The sequence below is a fragment of the Sceloporus occidentalis genome, unplaced genomic scaffold (genome assembly GCF_023333645.1).
Source record: "Sceloporus occidentalis isolate IW3139 unplaced genomic scaffold, rSceOcc1.0.p SCAF_208, whole genome shotgun sequence".
NCBI lineage: Eukaryota > Metazoa > Chordata > Lepidosauria > Squamata > Phrynosomatidae > Sceloporus > Sceloporus occidentalis.
This window is the reverse complement of record NW_028317188.1, coordinates 285,447-310,131: the sequence shown is the minus strand read 5'-3', so window position 1 is coordinate 310,131 and position 24,685 is coordinate 285,447. Positions and strand designations below refer to the sequence as shown.

General features: G+C 41.4%; 2 protein-coding genes across 2 annotated transcripts; one reads left to right on the top strand and one right to left on the bottom strand.

Moving 5' to 3' along the window:
- The first annotated feature begins 56 nt into the window (after positions 1–56).
- Positions 57–18,600, top strand: LOC149277622 (ectonucleoside triphosphate diphosphohydrolase 7-like). Its single transcript, XM_089502672.1, has 13 exons — positions 57–87; positions 4,276–4,420; positions 4,625–4,807; positions 13,521–13,726; positions 14,533–14,683; positions 15,008–15,111; positions 15,594–15,653; positions 16,070–16,218; positions 16,328–16,494; positions 16,628–16,952; positions 17,034–17,119; positions 17,626–17,787; positions 18,369–18,600. The coding sequence occupies exons 1-13, from the start codon at positions 57–59 to the stop codon at positions 18,598–18,600; spliced, it is 2,001 nt and encodes a 666-aa protein (XP_089358798.1).
- Positions 18,601–21,585: 2,985 nt separating this feature from the next.
- LOC149277621 (V-type proton ATPase subunit e 2-like) lies at positions 21,586–23,612 on the bottom strand. The gene is made up of 3 exons (XM_089502657.1): positions 23,509–23,612; positions 22,584–22,631; positions 21,586–21,679 (listed from the first exon to the last, which is right to left on the bottom strand). Exons 1-3 carry the CDS (start codon positions 23,610–23,612, stop codon positions 21,586–21,588), a joined length of 246 nt encoding a protein of 81 aa, XP_089358783.1.
- Positions 23,613–24,685: the final 1,073 nt, after the last annotated feature.

Below are 24,685 nucleotides of genomic sequence, written 5' to 3'. Positions count from 1 at the left end.
GTTAAAGGATCGGTGACGGCGGGGTAATAAAGCCCTCTGCTGTATGGCTGAGGCGGATGTCGGTAATAGCCCAACCTCGTTTATTTCGTAAGATCTGAATCTGTCAGTCTTCTCCCAGAAGCACGCGGACGGGAGGAGGATCATTGACATGGGTGTGGCTTAGGGTTGCAGTGCAATATAGTGGGCCTTGAAGTGGAGACCCCAAGGTCAGGGCTGCAAGGTCATGAGATAGCAAAGGGAGAAGGGACAGCCCTGTCTCCTGGAGGGGTGTTAACCCTTCCCCAAACCGCCCGCAGTCATGCGGTATAACTTCATGTTTCTTGGCACCCTGTAAGCCAGCAGAATAGACAGGAGTCAAGATACTTTTGGGCTACACAATGGAATATGATGGCGCTGTATAAATAATGCACTGGGTATATAATAATAAATAATAACCCAGGGTTTTCGTTCTAATCTCAGGAAGAAGGGGTAAAATCTTAGCATCACGCTGTCTCAAAGCTGACTCCGTCACGCTCTCCAGTGATCTCATGGTATCTAAGCCTCCCGATCAGTGCTTTGGCTGACATCCCTGTGCGATTTTTAAATAATGATGCGCCAAGGGTTCTATGAGGACAGGTACCAGAGCCATTTGATTAACACATCTGATGAGTTGTTACATAAAAGGTTGCCCTAAAACAAGGTTAATATTCAGAGACTCTGAAGTATGATAAAGAAAAAACAAGGTTTAATCACTAACTCACACCGTAGTAACGTAAGCACATATATCTGTATATCCGCAGTCATTAAATTACCCCCTGGCGGGTTTGGAGGGATCGTGGCCAGGGAGTGGGGGGCTAGTTGTAATGCTGCTCCTGTCGCTGAGACCCTGACCTTGAAAAGCAGTACTTCTACAGCAAAGACATTTTGGACAATGCTCTGCTTCCATATTTTGTGGCACCAGTTTGGGGAAAGCCCTTTCCTGTTCCAGAATGACTGCGCCCCAGTGCATTTGGGAGGTCAGGCACTGGTGTTGGATGAGAAGGCCCGGCTCGCAATCTCTGTTTCCAGTTCATCCCAAGAGATCATTGTCATCTACTGGATGAATGGGCAAAAAAGTCCACATAAAGTCCCCAAAATTTTGTGGAAACCTTTTTCAGAAGAGTGGATGCTATTACAATAGCAAAGGTTAGATGGGGTGTCAAACTATTTCATAAAGGTGTGATGGTCGAGTGTCCAGAAACTTTTGGTCATATAGTGTACATAGTCTTCAAAATGCAAAAAAGATAAAACCGGAAAATGGTAGGTGATTGAGGTGACAGTCTTTGCTGAAGCCAGTTGCACCAATACAGTATGTTCTATTGTGTTCTAATGAGTGCCTTTCTGTGTGTGTTTTTCTTTTCATGGGCATTATTCCAGGAAACATGGCAGTTTATAAACTCTGGCCAAGGCCTAATTGCCTAGTCCAGAATATGTGGCTGGTCCTTATGGTAAAGCTGGAACCAGAATGAAGTGCTGCTAAGTGAAGACTTTCAGTTGTTTCCTGGGTCCAAGGATGAAATGCTGCCTCCCCCACCAAAACCACATCTGCACCCATTGTGTTATAGCATGATTAATAAAACTAAAATGAAATGATCATGTAGTTACTTGCAAACACACTAACATACCCAGATACACACAGTCACACACTAACATACTCAGACACACAGACAATTATGCTCACACATCATCACCAAGACACTTACACTAACTAAACCAGGCACGTTAACACACAAATTCATACTCACATGCACATGCTCATACCTAGACACGCACATAAACAAACTAATATACCCAGACGCATACTAACAAACACACAAAGCGACATACCCAGACATACACTAACATATCCATACACACTAACATAGCCAGACACACACAACTAGCTTACTACGGAGAAGCCTCAGCCTGTCCTTAATGCAGAACGTACACATGCAATGTAGCATTACGTGACCCAGCTGAACCTTTCCTCCGCCATGGAAATAGAGGAATAAGAAGTAAATCCGGACTAACTTGGTACTAACTGCCTCATTGCCTCCCCCCGAATCTATTCATGGGCTAACTTACACCGTGTCTACCCCAACTCTCCATCAGTCCTCCCATTATCTAAGGCCCTATAATGTGTAGGTGACATTGATAAGTGGCTTGGTACAGTACCAACTTCTATATGGAGAGATTGGGCTCAGTTTGCTTTGTATAGTTGGGACTGCGAGTTAATAAGGATTTGCCATGTATGAAAAAAACACTCTGTACCTACTAAAGCTATTCTAAAAATGAATGGCTTGGCATGAAGTTAGCCCATATTTGGGGGGGTCAGCAGTAATGCACTTATTTTATATGGCCTTAGAATGGTGAGTCTCCGCATCATGCTCATTACCCAGTATGTCTAACTTTGGGCACAGCGAGCATCTATTTCTTCTGTCACTTACCACCATCAGACCAGTATGAGAAGATACAGACATTTCTGTACCACAAGGACTTTCCTTAACCGAGGACCAGAGGGCTTTATGTGTTGTGCTATGAAACTTTGTCAAGTGCCAAGGAATCCCACATCCTCTAGATTGTAAGCTCATTGAGCAGGGCCCTCAACCTGTTGTTTCTGCAAGCCAAATTGGTATGTTACATGCTACTTGTTATGTCCTGTCTAGCCATTTTGCAGCACTACGAAATATGATGGCGCTATATAAAAAAAAAAAAAAGTAATAATCTCTTTTCTGGTCTCCTATGGTAAAATAGTCCTGTACGTTCACTGTGTTCAGTCAGTGGCATGTGTAGCCGTGGGAAAAACTGAATCGGGTCCAGATGAGCAGATAAAGTACAGAAATTAATTCTTCCATGCCTTTGCTTTGTTAACGCAATTTAACCCCTTATGGACCAGGCTATTGTTTGTACCCTTTGTGACCAAGGATTTTTTAATTCTTTTGCGGTGCTCGTGTTTAGCTGTAATTTTCTTCTCTCCCATTTAGTGAAACCACACAAGTTACATATACGGTTTTTTTTCAGGACAAGAAGGGCTTGAGTTCTCTCTCACCTGACTGGTCCCCTAATCCAAGGGTGTCTATATTCGGCTTTATAAAATATTTTGATATATTCTATTTTAATCCTTTATTTGTAATAAAGAATCTATACTGTCTGATGATGTTACATAAACACTCTTTTACATCCCTCTTCTGTCACACTATAGCCACAAAAAACACTGGGTTAAGCAATGTGTAGCGTTGTCAATCCCAATTTGTTTTAGTTTCAATAAAGTTGGTGTAAAAAAAATGATGACGTGTCATTAAGTACATACAATACCGGCTCCCAACTTCCGGGTGGTGAGTGTAACGGTGCTTTTTGTGGTGTTATTTGTCTGCAAGGTGTTTTATTTTTGTGAGGTGCGTTGATTTTTTATATTGTATTTTACCAACGTGACGAATTGGATGATAAGTGTGAAATATTAGGTTGTTTTTTTTTACGAAATCCGACAAATAGGAAGCCTCTATGTAAAAAGAGGAAAAAGTGAGTCTAAGACATTCTGGTTTCGTGTTCGTTATGAGTCTGTCTAACTTTATTTAAACGTGACCAGTGTGAGGGGAATCATTTAAGTGTTCGGTTTGTGTTAAATCATGTATTAAATAAAGCTTGAAAAATCCTAGCTGCTTTGGAAATTAACTCTTTAAACCCTTAGAAATTCAGCCTTTTTGGACATGTATCTCAAAGACTATTAAAGATATATGTTGCAAACTTTGGGGTTACCATAGTAATTTGGAAATGGTAAAGCTGCCATCTAAAGATTAAGCATACTATATATATATATATATATATATATATATATATATATATATATATAAAAATCAAATCTTTTTAAATATGTTGTACAAAATAAAATGGTGGGTGCTCCATTGCTGGCTATGTGTATTTATATTTTGTTTGAACCTTGGCCGTTTACAGCTTGACGTGTCTGAATTTGACTCACCCAGGTTTTATATGGCTGAGGTGGCCCCAAAGTATGTATAAACCGCTTGAGTAGTATGAGATTTCTGGCCTTATCGTTTGAAACACCTCTTGACTTCCTGCCCAGAAGTAAATTAAGCAAGACGCGGTATTATCGGTGGCTGGAGGCAGCGAGGTGTCAAAGTGCTCTCTATTCACACACAATAATCTTTAGAGTTAATGTTCAACATCCGTGAAATGGCAATTTTGTGTATCGCATGGGGGTTGGAGTGTGAAATTAAAGTTACCTGACAGGTGTAACCCTTTTTTTTTTTTCTGTCACAGTCCGAGCCGGAGGAGGTGGCCACCGCGGCGACGGCAATAATGCCCTGTATTGTATCACCTTTTTTGGGGGGCAGGCTGAGGAAGAGGTGACATGTGGCGCACATACACCAAAAGCAACTGACAGGGAAAAAGTGCCTATGGCCAGGTAACTTCTACGGTTTCCATGTTTCTTTATATTACAATACCTCCGCTCAGCTGAAATTATTTGTACCATAAGTGTCGCCTCTGATAAGCTAAGGTTTCCAGAAGACTGTTTGTTCTCCTTCCTCACTTTAACCTACCTTTGCTGATTTTGTTAGGATGGTATTTTCAGGCTATATAGAGTTTACCTTCTTTTTTTCCCCCCCAGAATTAGTTTTTCCTGCTTGTTTCCTGCATCATGGCATTGCAGTTTGCCCTCTGTGACCCAGATTTCTCGCCAACGCGTTGCTCTGCTGGTTATTTTTATTGTGGTATTTCTGCTGGTCCTGATGGCGGCGATAAGTCCTAGGATCTGGAGCTCAGGAAGACTTCAAGATCGACAATTCAGAAGGTTAGTAAATAGGTCATTTTCTTAGTGGAAATTAATAAAATACATATTTTGACCATTAAATGTAAACGGTTCTTGAAATCATTATTGTATTGATTTAGGGTCGAAAAGTCTGGTTTTTAGTGTATTTATGAACGGGCAGAGTTTTTGGACTGCAGAAATATCTAGCAAAAGTTAATATACCTTCTGATTTTCGTATACTGTCGGCCATGTTGACAGTTCCTCTGCTTTTTTTTTCTTCTTTTAGTTCAAAGGATACATGTTTATATATATCAAAAAAATCTAAGGTTGGTACTTTAAAAAAGGAAGTTATCACCTGCATGTTGCATACCTTCCAACAGTCCTGGTTTTGGGCGAGAAAGTCCTGATTTCGAGGCACTGTGCCGCAGAGCTTCCCCGCTGTCCTGCATTGGCCAGTTGGGGAGATCCTGTGATGGCTCGCTCTTTTGGCCTTTTGAAATGTTGGACATGTACACGTTAGGATATGTTTTCATTTATACATTGGCTAGCAGCTTGATTTATAGGTCAAGTGCGCTCCCTATACGAAGATGACCCTGACATCCCCACACGGTGAAACATGGCAGTGACAACATATAATTGTTACTAATATCGGCCATATATCCCACTAGCTCACTTTAATCAATAAATCTATGTTTAATTTAGGTTCTTACTTATAATTCAAACAGCTAGTTCTTTAGCTGCCCCAATGAACGAACCCAGTTGTTAATCGATATTTAAAAATATGTATGTGTTTACTAAATTGGGCAGAGACATGTATTTTTAATTGCCTAAAGAGATACTGCTGAGCAGGATTTTCAGGTTGGGCTTTCCTACTCGTAAAATCTCGGTTTATTACATGTACACATGCAGGGGTGCTACTGATGGGTCAGTGTAATGAATGCAAATCAAATCTCATGGATGGCAGGTGCTGTTATTTCCAGTATTGCTCTCGAAACACCCCAGACCAGTAAATATAGATATGGGACGTATTGTGGATTATTTGTTAGTTAGGCATACATATATATAGGATTTGTATATTTAAGGCTTATATGATTTTCCGTCTCAAGTCGCATTTACTGTGTTTCTAATTAGGTATCTCGATGCCATGGGAAACATTATTTTTTTTTTATCACTAGTATTATTTCTGGGTTTTACCAAATTAAAACTGCTGTTTTAGAGCTAATGGGGCAACTTGAACCCTGCAGTTTACAACAACTAACATTTCTAAATTTCTAATAATACCGGGGCCAATGTGATTAGCAGGAAATCCTACGCGGACTTTAACCTCTTGTAGCTGACGTCATGGAGTAATTCATATCACTATAATTAGTCTCCGATAAGTGTTAATTATCACTTCTCTGCTCGGTGGAAATGATAGAACGTGGGTTTCTGCAAATGAAAGTGCTGTAAATCAGTACATGATATACTGGCCTATGTAAAGCGTACTTTATATTGGGAATGGGTGTGCTTAGTCAGATATAAGAATGTTGTCATATAAATGGAGTTGAATTGGATTTAATACTGGGCATGGTCATACCTGGGAACTTCTGGGCGGGACGTGGCCAGGACTGCACAGTGACGTCGGGCGGCGGTCCTGTGACATTGGTGGGAGTTCCCCCTGGCGGCAGCGGGAAACACCACCATTTAAAGGGAAAATGGGTGGGGAGGGGCGTGTCAAGACCCCGCGACCCGGAGGATTTGGGTCTTGACCTGGAGAACGGGTGCTTCACTCGGCAATCTCCGGGTCAAACCCGGAGAGTTCCCAGGTACGGGCACGGCATTTGCAGAATTTTGCTGGCAAGGATCCGCTTCACCAGTCACTACATTGAACGTTTTAGAAGGGAATCGTCGAAGTGTTAGTTTTGTTTTAATGACAATTGCCAGTCCTGGCACGGCACGGAAAAGCATGTGCTTTACGACAATTGACGTGCCAGGACCGGCACGTCTTTAAACGGGTGCAGAAAGCGATCTACTATCGCTTTCTGCACCCAAAAAGCGTTGCTGAATGCCTCGACCTCGAGGCATTCAGCAACGCCGCGATCGGCACGAAGGGGCCATCTCTGGCCCCTCCACGGGGCGTCAACATCCGCCATACTTTGTATGGCGGCGGACACCCGTTTTAAAAGCGTTTAGGAGGCGATCGACGATCGCCTCCTAAACTTAAATGGTGTCGCTGGAATGCCTCGATCAGGAGGCATCCAGCGACACCAAACACTAACCTTTTGATGGGCTGTGACCGCTCCGGAGAGCGGTCACAGCCGCAGCTGCCGGCAATCTTCGCCATCAAGGAAGATGGCCGCCGTCCTGTAACAGGAACCACAAATTTTAAAAGTTCGCTAGATGGTCCAGACCATCTAGAGAACTTTGGCTCCACTTGCAGGTTGAATACAGGTACTGCATTCACCATGCAAGTCAATGGAGCCCAGCTTTCTAATCAGTGTGATTAGTAAAAATAAATTAAAAAATAAAATAAAATTAATAATAATTAGAAAAAAATAGTAAAAAACAGTAAAATGTAAAAATCATTTCCCACTGATGTCACTATCAGGGGAACCTCCAAGTTGAAAAAAAATGTTAAATTTTTTTTTTAAAAAAATAATAAAAAAAATATATATATATATATAAAAACATTTTTGTGAGCAAGTCCTAAAATTAGCATATTAGCTTAAAACAATTCTCGCATGGAAAGAGTTAAAATACTGGCATATTAAATGCCCGTGGGGTGTCTACTTTTAAAAAATTTATGATTTGATGGGGTAAATTGAATGGGCCGGGTTCAACAACGTCCCAATTAACACGGGGGGAAGGATGGCCACACATCTAATTTCCAATTAGAAAAATGCACACGTACCAAATGTGGCCTTTTAGTTCCCCCAAAAAATGACACACCCATGCATGTGGGGTATCACTGCACTCAGGAGATGTTGCTGAACACATATTGGGGTGTCGTGTGACAGCGGCATATACCAGGAGCTGTAAATTCATACATAAAGTAGGTGTGTGTGGGAAAAATACACACACAAAAATATTACTGCAAACTTTGAAAAAATGATGGTGGTAAAATATGTGCATGCAAAGAGTTAAAATACCAGCATTTAAAATACCCTGTGGTGTCTAGTTTTGAAAAATATATGGTTTTGTTGGGCACACTGAAATGGCCCGGCTCAAAGATGTACCAAATAGGGCATGGGCAGTGGATCCCAAATGCCAAAGTTCAACATTGAAAAAAGCGCATGCCCCAAATGTGGCCCTTTTGCCCCAAAACAGCCAGGCAAAATCATTCATGTGAGGTATCGCTGTACTCAGGAGATGTTGCTGAACACATATTGGGGTGTTTTGTGATAGTGACATATACGAGAACATTTTAATTCATACCTGAATTAAAATGTGTGTGGAAAACCAAATGCAAAAAAATGACTACCACAAAGTTTGACAAAGACTGGTGGTAGATATGGTGCATGGAAAGAGTTAAAATACTAGCATTTGAAATACCCTGGGGTGTCTAGTTTTCAAAAATATATGGGTTTATTGGGCACACTGAAATGGCCCGGCTCAAAGATGTACCAAATAGGGCATGGGCAGTGGATCCCCAAATGCCAAAGTTCAACATTGAAAAATGCGCATGCCCCAAATGTGGCCCTTTTGCCCCCAAACAGCCAGGCAAAATCATTCATGTGGGGTATCGCTGCGCTCAGGAGATGTTGCTGAACACATATTGGGGTGTTTTGTGATAGTGACATAAACTAGAACATTTTAATTCATACCTGAAGTAAAATGTGTATGACAAAACAAATGCAAAAAAATGACTACCATAAAGTTTGACAAAGACTGGTGGTAGATATGGTGCATGGAAAGAGTTAAAATACTAGCATTTGGAATACCCTGGGCTGTCTAGTTTTCAAAAATTGCATTGGCCGGGTTCAAAGATACCCGAAAAGGCACATGGGGGGAAGAATTACCAGATTTGGAAAAAATGGCTTTGAAATAGCAAAACGCTACCTGTACTTATTGCCCCATAATGGGTAGAAAAAAGCAAAAAAACATAAAAACATTGGGTATTTCTAAACTCAGGACAAATAGTAGAATCTATTTAGCAGGTTTTTTCATTACCTTTTATAGATGAGTAAAAGATTTTTCAACTAAAAGTTAGAAACAGTCATTTTTTTCTAAATTTTTCACCATATTTTATAATTTTTTTAATAGTAAATAATATGATACAATCAAAACAATGTCATCTAAAGAAAGCCCTTCTTGTCCTGAAAAAAACAATATCTAATGTGTGTGGGTTCAGTAAACGGGAAAGAAGAAAATTACAGCTAAACACGAGCAGCGCAGAAATGTTAAAAAGGCCATTGTCACAAAGGGTACAAAAAGTAAAATCAGCCTTTGTCTCGAAGGGGTTAATGAACTTATTTTTTCCACCGTCATTTAACTGTATTGATGTGCAGAAAGTCTCGGTCTGATTTCGTAGAAAGGATTGCCTGCGAAGTGCGCACTTAGTTTGCCGTTTACTTAGAACGTTTTTGCCTGTGGCATTTTTTTCATCTGTAGGCAAATGTCACGGTATTCTGTTTTTCTTCTTTCCTGGGAAAGTTGCAAATCTCTCACCTGACTGTTTAGAAGACAAACACCTGTTAAGCCCCTCTTGTTCTGTACCGTCTAGGTGGCATGTGCCAACATATTTTAAAAACATTTCCTTTAAAATAAAACATAATCTGGTTCATATCTATATTAATTAGTGGAAAATGAGCTTGTGGTTACATAGAGAGCAAGCCGATCTATACACTGCCTTTGCAAATTCCTGTCTAAGGTTTAGGTCAAGGTGTACTTTATACTTTGTTTGCTTCTGTATGTGTAACATAGGCCAACTCCACAATGCCACATACTAGCTCTGTATGAATATCAACACAAATGCCGGATATTTTACGTGTTAATGTGGGGATCTTTGCGTTTGCTGGCAGTCGCACTACAATCACTACAATGATCCTTCATCCCAATACCGTTCAACAATCAAAGCGCTGTTGGGCAGTTTCTTTGGATCAAGGTGACTCCAGACTCACGTTACAGAGGAGAGGTTTTTTTTTTTATTATTATTATTCCATAGTTATGATTGTGCTTTAATTAGCCTAGATTGGATCATACCATGCCAGGTGTCTGTGTTCACACCACCTATGTCTGAGATTCACAGCTGCTCGCGGGGTCAGACGTATGGAATGGTCCAGATGCCGGCTTCCTTGAGACGTGTTGAAGTGACTCCGACTTCAGCAGCTGCTCGAGAGATCTAAGCAGAACCCTAAAACATTAGACACGACAAAAGTCCTTTGGTAATTATCCAGGATAAACCGTTAACTCATTAGAGTTTTCCCCAGTTGTCTACCAGACATCAGCAAAACCACGAGGCTGATGATTTCATGGCGCGGACATCAAAGAAAGGCGTTTGCTCATTAATCAGTTGACCTCTGGATGGAACACATTTCAAATGTATTATTTTGTATACTGGCACATGACAGGTTAAATCCAGCACGCATACTTTTATGGAAATATCATCACACGGTGGGTACTAATTAATACTGGAAGGGGGTTTTAAATGTCTCTGCGTTATGCTCCTGCCAGATGTGCTTTAATACACGGATACAGTTTAAGCTTCCGTTGATGGAACCGACAAATCCCGCAGATTATAAACTGTCAAGGTCAGAAACTCAATCTGTTTGTTTCCATTTTCTCTGTAATGTTGGCAATTTAAAAGAAAAAATCATATACAGCATAGATTTCCATTAGCCGCGTCTCCTATTGATTTTTAATTTACTATAACTTCAAATCTTTTGGGTTTTAAAATTCTTTTTTTCCCGTTTTGTTGCAAAGGCAATTTATGAGCTGTAAAATCTCCATATTCTTCTAAAATCTAGTGTGTTTTATTCTAAATTTTCTAAATAAATACATTTAAGGAAAAACATTTAAAAAAATTGGTTGTAATAGTCCACTTAAATTATAAGTGTTCTGACTCGGAGACTAAGTCCGTTCTACTACACAGATACGCCGACCATTGTTAATACAATGGAATGACTCTGTGTTAATCACCTAGCCAGACGCTCTGACTAAACGGAGTGTGTGGAGGATCAGACTTCATTAGCATTGCCATAAAGAATGATCTTGGTGTGGTAACTCAACAGGAAGAGTCTCCTAATAAATCACATCGCTGACGATAATGGCGGCATCCGGATCAGCAGATAAAGGAAAATGAACTGAAACGAGGTTTTTGTAAACACGATGTACGTTACTCTATACAGAAAATGGAACACCTGATGGGCATGTACTGTACTTTACTGAGATCATTTCTGGTAACTTGATTACACGTTGTCTTATTGCTTGCTGTTTCCGTCTTTAAGTTCTAAACAATGTGTCTCTCAAGGAATATATGAATGTATATTTCTTATATCACAGCAACTACACATGGAAGTGAGATTTACTCCCCCAAATCTGTAAGAAATGACCGTAATATAATGTATAGGAGGTAAATACTGCTGGTCACGGAGGAAAGAAATCCTGAACGCTGGATTTATAGTTTGGGTGATTGAGAGAGGGACTGATCCCTGGGATTAGGGATAACTCGGCACTGTAAATATTCGCATTAACCAGATCTGTGGAAAGCGGGCTTAACCATACCCTCTGCTAACTACGTGATTAGGGTCCTGGAACGTGACAAAGGCCACCCGTCTTTTAGAGCTTTCACGAGGGTTCAACAATGGAATGAAGCACATGATGTAACGGCAAGACCCTCCAACAAGAAGTGAATGCAAGCGCCAGATGGGTTCTCGTGTAATGAAATTAGACAAAGACGACTCAGCCGCGCAGAGCTCCTCGCTTCCCTGCTCTGCGGTCTCCATTTTGCTTACAGAAACAACTTCTTAGTAACTAACTCGATTGAGGTTTGACTCGCGAGCTGAGCGCGCTCCAGCTTGGCCACCGCAGAATGGCGGGACAATTGGTTTACTGCTGGTTATTACGACTAACGCAACACTCCGGGGAGAAGAAACCGATCCGGCCCGGGAACGTAATGCTCCTGCCCGGCTAATCACATTGTCCTGTGGAGTCTTAATCGCGTTATGTTTATTCTAATAACAAAAGTAGTCCGTTAGCTCGGGGGGTTGACTTAGTTGCCCAGTGGCTCCATTTTAATTTCTGCTTACTAAGCAAAACCCAAGTGCTGTAGCGGTCCTGTTGGTAGTGGGATCATTAAATATAATAGATGAGCTTTTACTGTTATCCAGACACAGTGTAGATGTAAGCAGAATATAATCAGCTCTCTATTAGTATCCTCTGCGGGGCGTTTGCTGTTCTTATTACTGTTATTCGTGTGCATTATGCCCATCGATCTATAAGATTACCGTCACGCGATACGTCCCGGGGAGCGTAGTCATTTTAATGACCGTGTCTGGCGTTCTGTATAGCGTGTTTACAATTCGGTTATGTGAAATAATTGGATTTAGCCGTATAAATAAACTGTAGCGAGGAGGGGCGAACATTGTAATGTTTTCCATAGGACTGTTGAAGACTTCAAAAGAGTCTTCAACAGCAGATAAGAACCGGTCGGCCCGCTTTTCCTTCTGTAAAGACTCAAACCTTAACCGGTCCTACTATAGGTTTCAGCTTAGATTCAGGATCGCCATATGCCTATCCCATGCATGTTTACGTTCCTTTACAGTAATAACGTCCGTCGCTCTGCTGGGAGGCAGTTCCACTTAAAGTAAAATCTCTGTACGTTGCATTGGATACTTTAACTCCTGCCCTCTGACTATGATAAGAATTTAAGGAATATATGTGGATCTATTTGGGATCTATTTGGAATGTTTCACTAGACACAGACTGGGAAATCCTAGCCTGTATCCGGATAGACGTTATTTCTCTGCTGACCGGCAGGGCCAGCTTCTAGTAACTACTCAACTATTAAACATACATGCTGAAAAATCACAAATTCCTGTTTTTTTTATTGGGTACAGATCTAGTTATCAGGACCGGTTTGCATCGTATGCTCGTTATAGCTGGTGGATCCCAGGCTCTCTAGAAGTGATATTACATTTCCAGCCTGTAGTCCTTGCAAGTGATCTTTTGACCATCATGTTTTACAGGGGTGTCCAACCCGCGTCCCTCCACTTCAAAGAGTGGATTTGAAAATAAAATGAATTCTGCCAACATACCGATTTGACTTTCTGTCCCTTGTTAAGCGACATGCCCCTTTATGAAAGGTGTCCTGTTTTTTGTGAAAGAATGACATTAATGGTTGAGCACTCTATGCGTTTGAAGAAAGTAATGTGATTTATTTTCTGTAGCACACAGAGACAGGGACTTGAATCGTTAGAACTCAAGTCGTTCCTTGAATCTGTATTAAAATGCAATAAATACATTACATAAAATAAAGCTAGACAAAGAAAATTTAGGACATTTTTGTGTTAGAAAAACCTGCTGTCCCAAAACTTCTGTCCCAAAGAGATCTCAAATGAATCTATGATTTTCACATTCTACTGAGATACTTTGTGTATTTAGTGTTAAACGCTGCGTTTAGTAAATTAAAAAGTACAGTTAGAAGCTTAACTGTAAAAATATTTTCAAATAGATAACTTGGGAGCAACTTTAGTGAAAGACTTGCCATGTACCGTATCAAGCGCAGAATGTAAAGCTAGTTTATTATTTCTAATGCACGTGACTTTCCTCCTGATAGATACTTGGACCAGATAGAAGATTTAGAAGCCACTGATACGAAGGACAGTAAATTAAACTATGGCATCGTCATTGACTGCGGCAGCAGCGGATCCCGAGTGTTTGTGTATTTTTGGCCACCGCATAATGGGAATCCTCATGATCTCCTTGATATTAAACAAATGAGAGATCGGAGCAGCAAACCTGTGGTTAAGAAGATCAAACCAGGTAAGACTTTGAATTGAAGAGAATTGAAGACCATGTTTTTTTTTAAATTAAGCAGCAATATTACAGCCACTTTAATTTCTTAGTCACATGCTGCCACCTACTGGCCATTTTAAGTACCTGCAGTTCATAATGAGAATGCAGGAGTTTTCAAATATCGCTATTATCATTGTTTACGTATATAGCACCATCATATTCAGCAGCGCTGTACAATAGGTAAGCAGCATATAACAACCAGTGCATCGCATAACAATTTGGACCTATAGAAACAAACGGCGTGCCCTGCCCAGACACCGTTATTTATGTTCATAGAAACAGCTCATAGTAGGGGCAACTAAGGCAGAGAAATCCTCCATCAGCCGTTTCATAATAAAGTTTGTTGTCAAGGGAAAAGGAATCGGCGTAGAGATTGACACCTTTTCCGACGTTCAGTGTATCGCAACCATGGCTTTTTATAACATGGAATTTAATGGCTATTAAAAGAATGTAAATCCTTTTTTTGTTTAAAAAAAATGTACAAAATCATTATTTTTCTTACGAGCCTTGGGATTGTTTAAATTAATCACCAAACCCGTAGGAGTTGTAGGCATTACTTACCCCTTAACACATCGGTATCTATGTACATGAATTCTTTTTTTAAGACAACATAATCACAAACAAATGGTGTAGTTTTAACTGTAATAACAGTAGTTTGCTTTAGCCAATATCACTGAACCACATCATTCTCTAATGATCCTTATTGCTTCATTTTATAATTTCATGTGCGTGTATAAAATGTGTACTTTTAATGCTGGTGACATACTCCATAGGTATTTCTACAATGGCATTAACCCCGGAGAAAGCGAGTGAGTACTTACACCCGCTGCTAAGTTTCGCGGAGTCCTATATCCCGAAGGATAAGCACAAAGAGACTCCGTTATATATCCTCTGTACCGCCGGCATGAGAGTTCTACCCGAGAGGTGAGGAATAACGTTCTGAGAATCTGTACTATGCTTTTTGGAGTTAATATCATAATCCTGCCGCCCTATTTAATCCTCGTTTCTTTTTAAATAGTTTGCCAACTTCACCCACTCTATACTATATAAAAACTAGCAATAGCGGTGTCTGAGATAAAAAAAATAAATAATAAAAACTTAATTGCTACTCCGGATCCGACAGTCATCACTGAGTCGCATTCTGACATTCATTTCCAAGTTTTTTACCTTTTTTATATTTTTTATAGCACTATATCTTTAAATCTTGTCTAATCTGTAATCTTTTTGTAATTTGGGAACTACCCGCAGCCAGCAGACGGCTATACTTCAGGACCTGGTGAAGGACATTCCTCAGCAATTCAACTTCTTATTTTCCGAAGCCCACGCCGAGGTCATCTCAGGGAAACAGGAAGGTAATTTAGGAAGCTTCATGTACATTTATATGTGTATACCGAAAGTAGAAATCGGGGTGGTAAAAATCAAAGTTCATCCCAAATCATGCTTCAAAAAATGAAAAAAAAAAAAGTTTTTAAGTGTATTTTTCACATGACCAGCAATTTCTGCTTTAAATTCTTCCAAAAATATTTCCTACTTTTGCTGCCATACATTCAGCCTTTCCTAGACGAAAGCTCTATAGCTAGTGAGTTCTATATTTTTCCTGGGGCATTTGTTTTGATATTTATTGGTATGCCTCTTCTGGCAAATATCAAAGTGACTCCGAGATTTGTCTCCTCGGCTCCTAACATCTACACAAAGTCATCAAGCCTTGCCGTAGATATACTCAATACATTTATGTACGTTTAGCACCGAGCAAAGTGTTCTAGAAAATGAATCCGCTGTGCTTGCTTTTCTGCTAATATTGTTCATAGACTTTCCCGTTTCATTGTGTTTTCAGGTGTCTATTCCTGGATCAGTATCAACTTTGTCCTTGGGCGCTTTGACCATGTTGTTGATGGTGAGTAAACGTGGGCTTAAAAAAAGTTTAATTGTCTCGCTGTTCTTTTCACCCAATTTTTCAAAATGAGCATCTTGTATTAAGGTGAAGAAAATGTGATTTTCATAAACCTTTCAAGTGGGGAATTATTGATTAAATATAAGATAAAAGCAACCTACCTTTTGTCCATTGAGTTGTTTGTACATGACTAGCTACATATTTTGGACATATTTTGTATTAAAGTGCTGATGACCCATCGCAATGCTTATTGTGTGATATTAAGTAATTTTTCTGTCTCTCCATATGGTACCCATGGGTACGAAATAAAACTTTATTTATAAAACTTTATTTATAAAGGGTGTTTGGTTGTTTTCGGTCCATTTATGTCATTGCTTTGGTAAACCTTCCAATAACACATTAAATCTGTGTATATTTAGAGCACGATGCTGTTGTTTCCGTGACCATAGGCAAAGAAGAGGAGTCCATTATTCGCAAGAGGACAGTGGGCATTATGGACATGGGGGGTGGCTCTCTTCAGATTGCCTATGAAGTTCCAACTACTATGACCTTGCCTTCTGCAGAACATGTAGGTACACACAGCCAGTGACAGCTCTTCCCACCTGACAACCAGATTGATCAAAGTGAGTTCCTTCTTCTTTTTGGATGGTCACATAACGTATTAAATTGTATTTCAGGAGGAAGCTGCAAAAACAATGTTCGCAGAATTTAATTTGGGTTGCGATCTGCAACATACAGAGCACGTCTATCGCGTTTACGTTACTACGTTCATGGGCTTCGGCGGAAACTTTGCTCGGCAACGCTATGAGGACATGGTGTTCAATGACACCGTGACAAAAAACAGGTATGTACTGTGATAGTGTCTCTACTAGCGTGGGCGTTGGGCATCTTCCTCTTTGGCTCCTACTTTTTTGCATGTTTTAAACCTTACCCACTTATTTTAATGTACTTTTTGTTTTTTTATATGACTATGTCAGGGTTCTTGAGCAGCAGACAGGCCTAGATCCCAGCACCCCATATGTGGACCCCTGTTTGCCCGTTGGCCTCACAGACAAGATCCATAGGCAGAACGCGGACCTATATATTACTGGAAAAGGAGATTGGGACGGTTGCAGGCAGCTGCTGGAACCACTGCTTTTAAAGTCCAATGACACCCAGGCTTATCTGAACGGCATCTACCAACCAGCTATCGATTTTTCAAACAGTGAGTTCTATGGCTTTGCCGAGTTTCACTACAGTTCAGAAGATGTGCTGCGCATGGGGGGTCCCTACAACAGCCAAAAGTTTGCCAAAGCGGCGAAGGTATGTAACAAAAGATGCGTTTCCTTTTACTGTCCTGTCCACAGTGCTTTGGAAACTAAATCCTTACTCTTCTCATTCAAGGATTATTGCAGCATGTCTTGGGCAACATTATTGGACAGATTTAACAATCGCCTGTACTCAGTCCACGCCGACAAGCACAGACTCAAGTAAGTACGGGACAGTCGGTGGTCCATTGGAATACTACAGTAAGGCAATATACTTTTACCTGGTGATATGAAGGTAGAATAATCAAATCCCATTGAACAGCTTTGTGGAATATGATGTTGCTATATATAAAACAAGAAATAATAATAATGAGAAACATAGAATTTGATGTCAGATATAAACCATTCTCTCCCTTTAGTCTGCCTGTTTTTCCTGATGTAAAGACTCAGGGTTAGAGTAGTCCTTGGTCTTGTTTTAGGCATAAAGCTATCCTGAATCTACTGTATTAGCCTATTAACACTTCTGTGGATTACATCTAACCCTCTAGGTGAAGCAGAAACAGAAGTGAGCAGGAATACTGTTAAAACCACCCTTTCCATTTAAGAAAGTCTTAAAGTCTTCCTTAATGTGAAAAATATTTTCCTAATAAAAGAACTATTTCTTCCGTGAAAGATGGGAAAGCCATAGAAATATATAATAAATATATATATGCATTTTATTTTCCCAGGTATCAGTGCTTTAAGTCTGCATGGGTCCATAAAGTTCTCCATGATGGCTTTCATTTTCCAAACGATTATTTAAACCTGAAGACGGCCCAGCTGGTATACGACAAGGAGGTGCAGTGGACGTTAGGAGCGATGCTCTACAAAACACGATTTCTTCCTCTCAGGTAACGATTATTGGGCCAGAGCCGGGACGGTAAAAATGACCATCTTCCACTAAAAAATAGAATCATGCTTTAGAAAATCCCTGGTGTTACTCTCAACCCCAGCCTCTTGTTAATACGCACGTCGCTGATAGACAGGGCCAGGAAAATCTCACCAAAGTTCCCCTTTTCTCATGCGCAATCGTATCTTTTCTGCGCCTACCTAATCCTGGCTTAATGAATGCTCATCAAAGACATGGGGTTTAATTACTGCAGGGAAATAGTAAAGCAGACGAGATCAGGAATAATGTATAGTGAAATCCATGACATTTCTCCAGTCTCCTCACAAATTATATAACGAATTTTGCAGGGTCAGAGTTGGCTCTTCATAATGAATAGGCAAGTTTGAAATCACAACTCTCCTGCAAACTCTCCATTTAGTAAATAGACCGTGAGATATAAAGAATGCTACCGTTATGATAGCAGCAGCCTTATGTAGATGAATACATTGCACATAACGATTGAAATGATGGGTATTACGTGTTCCTTTAGCATTGCAGCATTTTGGATATTTGCTAATAAAGGTGAGTTGTGTGTTTTTTCAGGGATATACGGCAAGAAAGTCCTCGGCCGGCCCATTCCAGCTGGTTTAGAATCTCCTTCGTCTACAACCACTACCTGTTCTTCGCCTGCATTCTCGTGGTGCTGCTCTCCATCGTTCTCTACATCCTGAGACTCCGACGCATACATAAGCGCCAAGCCTGGGAGTCCCATTTTGACTTGCTTTTGATGGAAGAAGGCATTCACACGTTAATAGAGCCCGCCATATCTAGATAAAAGGAATGCAACGGTGGATATCAGTTTGTTAGCACAAGAGAAGCTACTCCGATGCCCGTTGCTTGTACAACAGAAAACCGAAACCATGTTTAAATTGGATAATGATGGCCATAGATTTATTGAAGGGTATAGGAGGCATTAAGAAAACAAATAACCATACAGTATAATATGAACCGATAAAATACAATCCGCCCTTACAAAGCCAGATTGTGTAATAAAGCCTCTGCCTCCCCCAAATCAGCGGCGACCTTTACCCTTATAATAGCTACGACAATAAAAGGGAGGGACGCTCGCAGAGGGGCTCCGCTTCTCCAGTCCAGCGCTGCCTATGCGGCTCGCACTTTCCAAAGACATTTCTAACATCTGCTGACTTTCAAGACCTTTTAAGAAGGTTTTGTGATTTTTACAGCAGGCTCTCTGAATGTTGGACCACTAAAAATAATCTTTGGACTAAGTAAAGCTCTGTAATAGAAGCAGCGATACGTTACAAAAATCGACGCTGCCTGGACTTGCATTTTTATTGTATTTTTAAATTCTATAGACCAAACGCCCTTTGTCAAGCACGTAGGTCCTAGCAACCCCCCCCTGGTTTTCACCATTCCAGCTATAATTGGGAATATCATAACTACCTCTAGGGAAACTGCTTACTTACAGGCTGCCCAGGATTTCTGTAGAAGTAAAGATTATGAGCTGCGAGCGTCGCGTTGTATGATAGTTGGACGTTTATTGAATGCTTTGCTTGGATGTTCTGTTTCAGAAAGACGCTTGATTTATGGAACTGTTAAGGTCTGTATGGGGAGCGACGCCGTACGTGTTTCCAGCTGCTGCAAACTATCACTGGTTTGTGAGCCTCGCGCGTAGTGATCACGGATAAGCCCATTTTGGATACGTAAACAGATTATCCCAGTTACCCTTAGTTTTTAAGCATACATTCCAGTCCATGCGCTGCCCGGTACAGATATTTTATCCTGAACCTGTCCATATTATACTAAACATAGCAATGCCCACCATCATCAGCCAGCCATGTTGATATGATTGGTGCTGGGTGGTTTTTTTTTTTTTTTTTAAATAGTATTTTTTTTTCATTCTACTGCCTGAATCTGGACCAAAAGACCTATTTGTAAATGTTAGATTGTTTCTCATTATATTTATAAAAGCTGTGAATAATTCCATTTGTGTTTTTGGTGATTCTTTATTGTAAGATTCAGGAGAGAAATCCAACTGTTTTCTGCTTTATTATAAAATCGGTTTAGTTTGTTACCATTTCCAGACTAAACAGAAAATGCATGTTTTTTTGGGGGGGGATTTCGGTTTTTGATTGCTCTGCTGCCCATTTGTAAACGCAGTTATATTAAAACAAAACTAGAAAGCTGGATCATTCCCAAAAGAGTCTAATATTAGAATATAAGCATATTTACAAATTCTGCTTTACTCTTACTGCCCCTTTCGCCTACAATTTGCTTTGAGTCAGTTTTAGTTAACCCCTTCAGTCCCAGGGGTTTTCATAACCAAAAGGACCAAAATATTTTTGTCATACTATGATGTGGGCCCCTTTTCCATATTTTATGAACCCCCACAAATCATACATCACTAGGACACATAAAACATACCAATAAAAGAAAAACCTTTTGCCGTCTTGCTTACATTTTCTTCCATATTGTAGGCTCGGCAGCTGAACCAAGACCCGATCTACGTCATACCCCACAGACATGTTTTATGCTCCAGAGGGCCACATCCATGCTTCACATTTTTAATGCTATTGACTCAAGTTGCAGTGATTTTGTTTTGGTTATTGTGGAAGGGTTAAGGGGACCTTTAGTTTTTTTTGAGGCTCGCTTGTCTTGTACTTGAACTCAGTGGTGAGAACTCCCGCCAGGGAACGCTCAATCCCGTGATGGGGCATTCTTTGCAGGACGGTGTACCAGCGTCTGCAGCTGGCACGGTTATACGCCAGGATCAGGAGAATGCCGGGGGAGAGGCTTTCAATAGATGCCGCTGCCTCTGCGTCCTAATAGCTTTCTTCCCGCAGCTTTTAAGGACATCCAGGTAAGTCCTTAGGGGACTGTAAGGGTTAAAATTATCACAGCATCCCTAGCACTTGAAGCGCGTCGAAACAAAAGCAAAAAAATACACCACATAATTTATTAAGACAATATTGACAAAAAATGTACATGCTCTAATATCACATAAATATATTCATCACTTTGTTTCACTTGGAGCTACATTCTGGAACCGGCGTTTGTCCCGACAACAACAAAAAAAATTCCATCTGTTCACTTTGTTTTCTATAATAACTTAAAAACTGACTGTTTGGGTCTTTAATATTGTGACGGCATCAGAAACCCTGTGGATGCACAGAAACGGTCAAATCCATATGCAAGAGAATAAGCCGTGTATCAAGGAATATGTTACATCATGTCCGTGACATAACGCTGTCGTGGTCCGTTTTGAGTTGGCGGTAACCGAATCCATGGTAAGTTTGAAGCCGGGTTCAGAGATGTGAGGATGAGTGTGAGTATGGAGACTTGCTGGACTCGCCCAAGTGGGTTTCTGTGTTCACCTGGTTTTGCACGACGCGGTATAGCCGAAAATGAAACATTTGGGCTCAGGAATAGGGATCATACATCACAACTTCGGGAAAACCTGGAAGTTCTAATGCAAACAAAATACAATTAATTGGGAAAACCAATCATTTGTTGCCTTTTCTCAAGGACTACGATCACTTGGAAGCCATCGGGCTGCCGCAGCATGCCTCTAGACATGTGCAAACACTTTAGGGGGTAGTGACTTAAAATTTGAGGTCGTCACGTCACATATTTAACGCGCCAGTGAGCTTTGTGACTTTTAGTAAATAGAACCCGAAATTAGTTTCCCCCTTCACGTCAGAAAGGGCCAACGTGCCCGTGGCATTCAGAGACCTGCCCCAGAAGGTTTTCAACCCAACTGAATACCATACCTCGGCTGATATTGGCCACTCCGACTCGCTCATTCCCAGTGGAACCGGACGTACCAAATGGTATCGTTTTTCAGTTGTGGTCCAAACAAGGGATTCACTTGAGCCAAGATGGCCACCAGCCAGCTGCAACAGATAATGAGGTTTAATTGATAGAAAACGATGTTTCTGTTCAAAACACGAAGGAGTCATAACTGCACATGAAATAATCCAGGGCTCAACAGATGTACAGACGTTGGGTTTGCTCAGTAAAGCGGGAGTTGGACGGAGAGCTGGGATTTCCGCTAAGCTCACAATGCATGATGAAGACCCATCCTTGGCAGGTTTCTCCTGCTTGAGGGCCCGGGCTGGCCCCAGTTCAATCGGTAAGGGGACTTGAGAAATCTCACTGATTATCCATACATTATACAGGGCTCATCTTGCTGGTGTTGGTCCTTCAAAATGCATAGTGAAGCTACGGGTCTGGGAGCTCATCTTGCCGACTCCTGCTTTAGTGAACGAGGACCCTTTCGGAGGCTGATGGAGCCATGGATAAGAATAAGGAATATACGACAATCCAGAACCAAGCGTCTCCGGCGTTATAGTGTTAGATGCCAGCTTGTAGGCTGCAGTCACAGAGGATGGATGTTTTGTGCGTTACTGGGCCGTTTATACTCCAATTAGAAAGCTCATAACTCGTCTCGCATGCGTAGCGAGGGCTCAGAAATGCTGCCGAAGTAAATAAAACCTCATACTGTTTGACCGAAGGAGTTACGCAAACACCCCGTCTCCCCTTTCTCCTCTCCCCGCTCCCTCCAGGTTGGAAGCTGAGACCCTCTCTACCCAACGCTTTCTCTAGTTCTGTCAGACCCTTTGATTGTACGCACTGTAAATTGTTGGCGTTGTAGAAATAAAATATAAGAATAAATGTGGACAAACACTTCGTAAGGAAAACACGAGACGAGACTTCCATTGGATGAAATTAATTCATCGGGGGTCACCGTGGCCACCGTTAGGAAGTTCACCTTGGTAATTAGGAGATGATACTTACAAGAGGTAGCAGCAGACGGCGGTGGTCACCAGCATGGTAATGATCACCCTGTAAGAGGCGGATACACAGAGTCAGGCTCAGTTTTAATACAGGGGGGAAAAAAACAGTAACCCAAAATGACCCAATCTGTGAAATTATTTGGGATACGGCCGCAGCGATGCTTTTTTTTGCAGGTTGTAACAACGCCGGTATCCGTGGGCCTGAAAGAGACAACCCAGCCATCTCTTGCACCGTGACGCGTATGACAGCTGCACGGCCCCTTTTACAAAGGCACGGGGGGGATTCTGCAGGACCCCTCACATGGCTCCTTGCCATAGCATGTTCACCAATGCACAGGATATACTTACCTCCAGACTGCTCCAGAGATGGCTTGACAAACACTGGGGGCATAGTCTTCATTTTGGAAGAATGCATTTTAAATAAAATACTCCCGGTAATTTAATAAGTATTCTCCTTTAGTGGGGCTATAAACTGTCCATTTATGTATTATTCAGTGCTGTAATAAATATATATATATATGTTAAGCACTAGTTTGCATCATTGAAACAGAATGATCCATTAACCCTTTCACTACCAGAGGTGTCAAATCCAAGGCATACCTCTCTGAAGCACAAAGGGTTAACCTTTCCCAGCAGAAAACCCTCGAACGAGCCTAGAAAATCATTAAATCCTCCAGAAAATAAAAGGCAACAAATGAAATCCAGGAACCGGGGATACCGGAACCCGCTTAACACGGCAGCATCCCTGGTGAGCAGCAGATCTCGTGTCCAAGATGTTCTGCAGCAGTTAAGGCTTCTTTATTGCCTTTGTCACCCCTCCCCCTCCAGACGATGATAATTTAACAATCACTCATTTTGCTCCCAAAACCCGGGTGATTTCACCATTTATTCGGATCTATGACGGGAAATCGGCAGAAAGGTCTCACCCTCGATTAGGGCCCTTTGGCACAAACCAAGGGGCGGCGATCCCGATCAAACCCCAGAAGGTAGTGAAGACGATCATGGGCACGGTGAATGAATGAGCCGTCATACTGCCGCAGCTCGGAGGAGGCTCAATGCAACGAATACACCGTCCGGATACAACGTAACAACCGACGGAAAGATCACTCAGCGATCAAACGATGCTAGCCCCAACACTTCCGGCTGTCACTGCAATCCTGCCCAGGAAGCCCCGCCCACATCAGCTGTGCGGCTTCCTGTCTTCCCCAAAGCCAATCAGCATCGGGCGAGCCTTGGGTTATCTGGGCGAAAGGCCCTGTTGCCGTAACCTACGGAGGTGCGGAACCTCACTCACGGGTTTATTCACTAAAAGGCGAATTAATAGAGTATGTGGAGTATTGTATTTCAGCTCCTTGACTTCCGTATATATTATGAAGGCTTGACTGGACCCGGATAATGTATAGTTTAATCAAAGAAGGATCGGGGGGGGGGGCCTCCTCACACGTTGCGTTATACATTACACAGGGCCAGCTAAGACCTCCTTGCTGGAGAAACTTCCTGGTGTTGGCGAACTTGGCGCCCATAACTAATAATGAAGTGAGAGCCGCTCTTATAATCCCCGTTGAAAGAGCTGCAAGAGTAACATGAAGACGCTGAAGCTGGATTCTTTAATAAAATAAAGTATTACGAGGGGTGTAACTAGAAACTTGTTCCAGGGACCCTCAACCTCACCAAGCAACATGCCCCACAGTTGCCTTAAACGGCTTGTGGGAGCCACCTTTGCCCCAAGCAGTTTATCACTGCCATCCTAACCCCAAACAATCTTTCTGAGCTATCTTTGACCCTATCTTGTCTTTGCCCCAAACAGCTGGTCTGCGCCATCTTTGCCCCATGGCCGCGCAGGCAGCGACTCTCCAGCAGTCATGCGAACCATAATGGTCAAAAACACAAATATGAAGCGCATCAATTGGTATTTATTAATAAAAGCATTCTTATGCGATTGCTTGTGTTTCTTTCCGTTAGAATGTGGCCTCGTACGGTATCAGCACTTCTAGTTATTCTGTTTAGATTATGACGCGTATAATAGTGCATTCTGTTAAAGTGCATTGTGGGGATTACTAGTTTTTTTTTTTACAATCTTTTTATTATTATTATTATTATCCT

Excerpts from the sequence above, each read along its gene's own strand:
- LOC149277622 (XM_089502672.1), top strand. The coding sequence starts at position 57 with ATGTCGGTAATAGCCCAACCTCGTTTATTTC. Across the intron at positions 15,654-16,069 it reads CTTTGACCATGTTGTTGATG|AGCACGATGCTGTTGTTTCC; the intron begins GTGAGTAAACGT and ends GTGTATATTTAG. Across the intron at positions 17,120-17,625 it reads GCCGACAAGCACAGACTCAA|GTATCAGTGCTTTAAGTCTG; the intron begins GTAAGTACGGGA and ends TTATTTTCCCAG.
- LOC149277621 (XM_089502657.1), bottom strand. The coding sequence starts at position 23,612 with ATGACGGCTCATTCATTCACCGTGCCCATGATCGTCTTCACTACCTTC. Across the intron at positions 22,632-23,508 it reads CCAAAGGGCCCTAATCGAGG|GGTGATCATTACCATGCTGG; the intron begins GTGAGACCTTTC and ends CGCCTCTTACAG. Across the intron at positions 21,680-22,583 it reads GCCGTCTGCTGCTACCTCTT|CTGGCTGGTGGCCATCTTGG; the intron begins GTAAGTATCATC and ends TATCTGTTGCAG.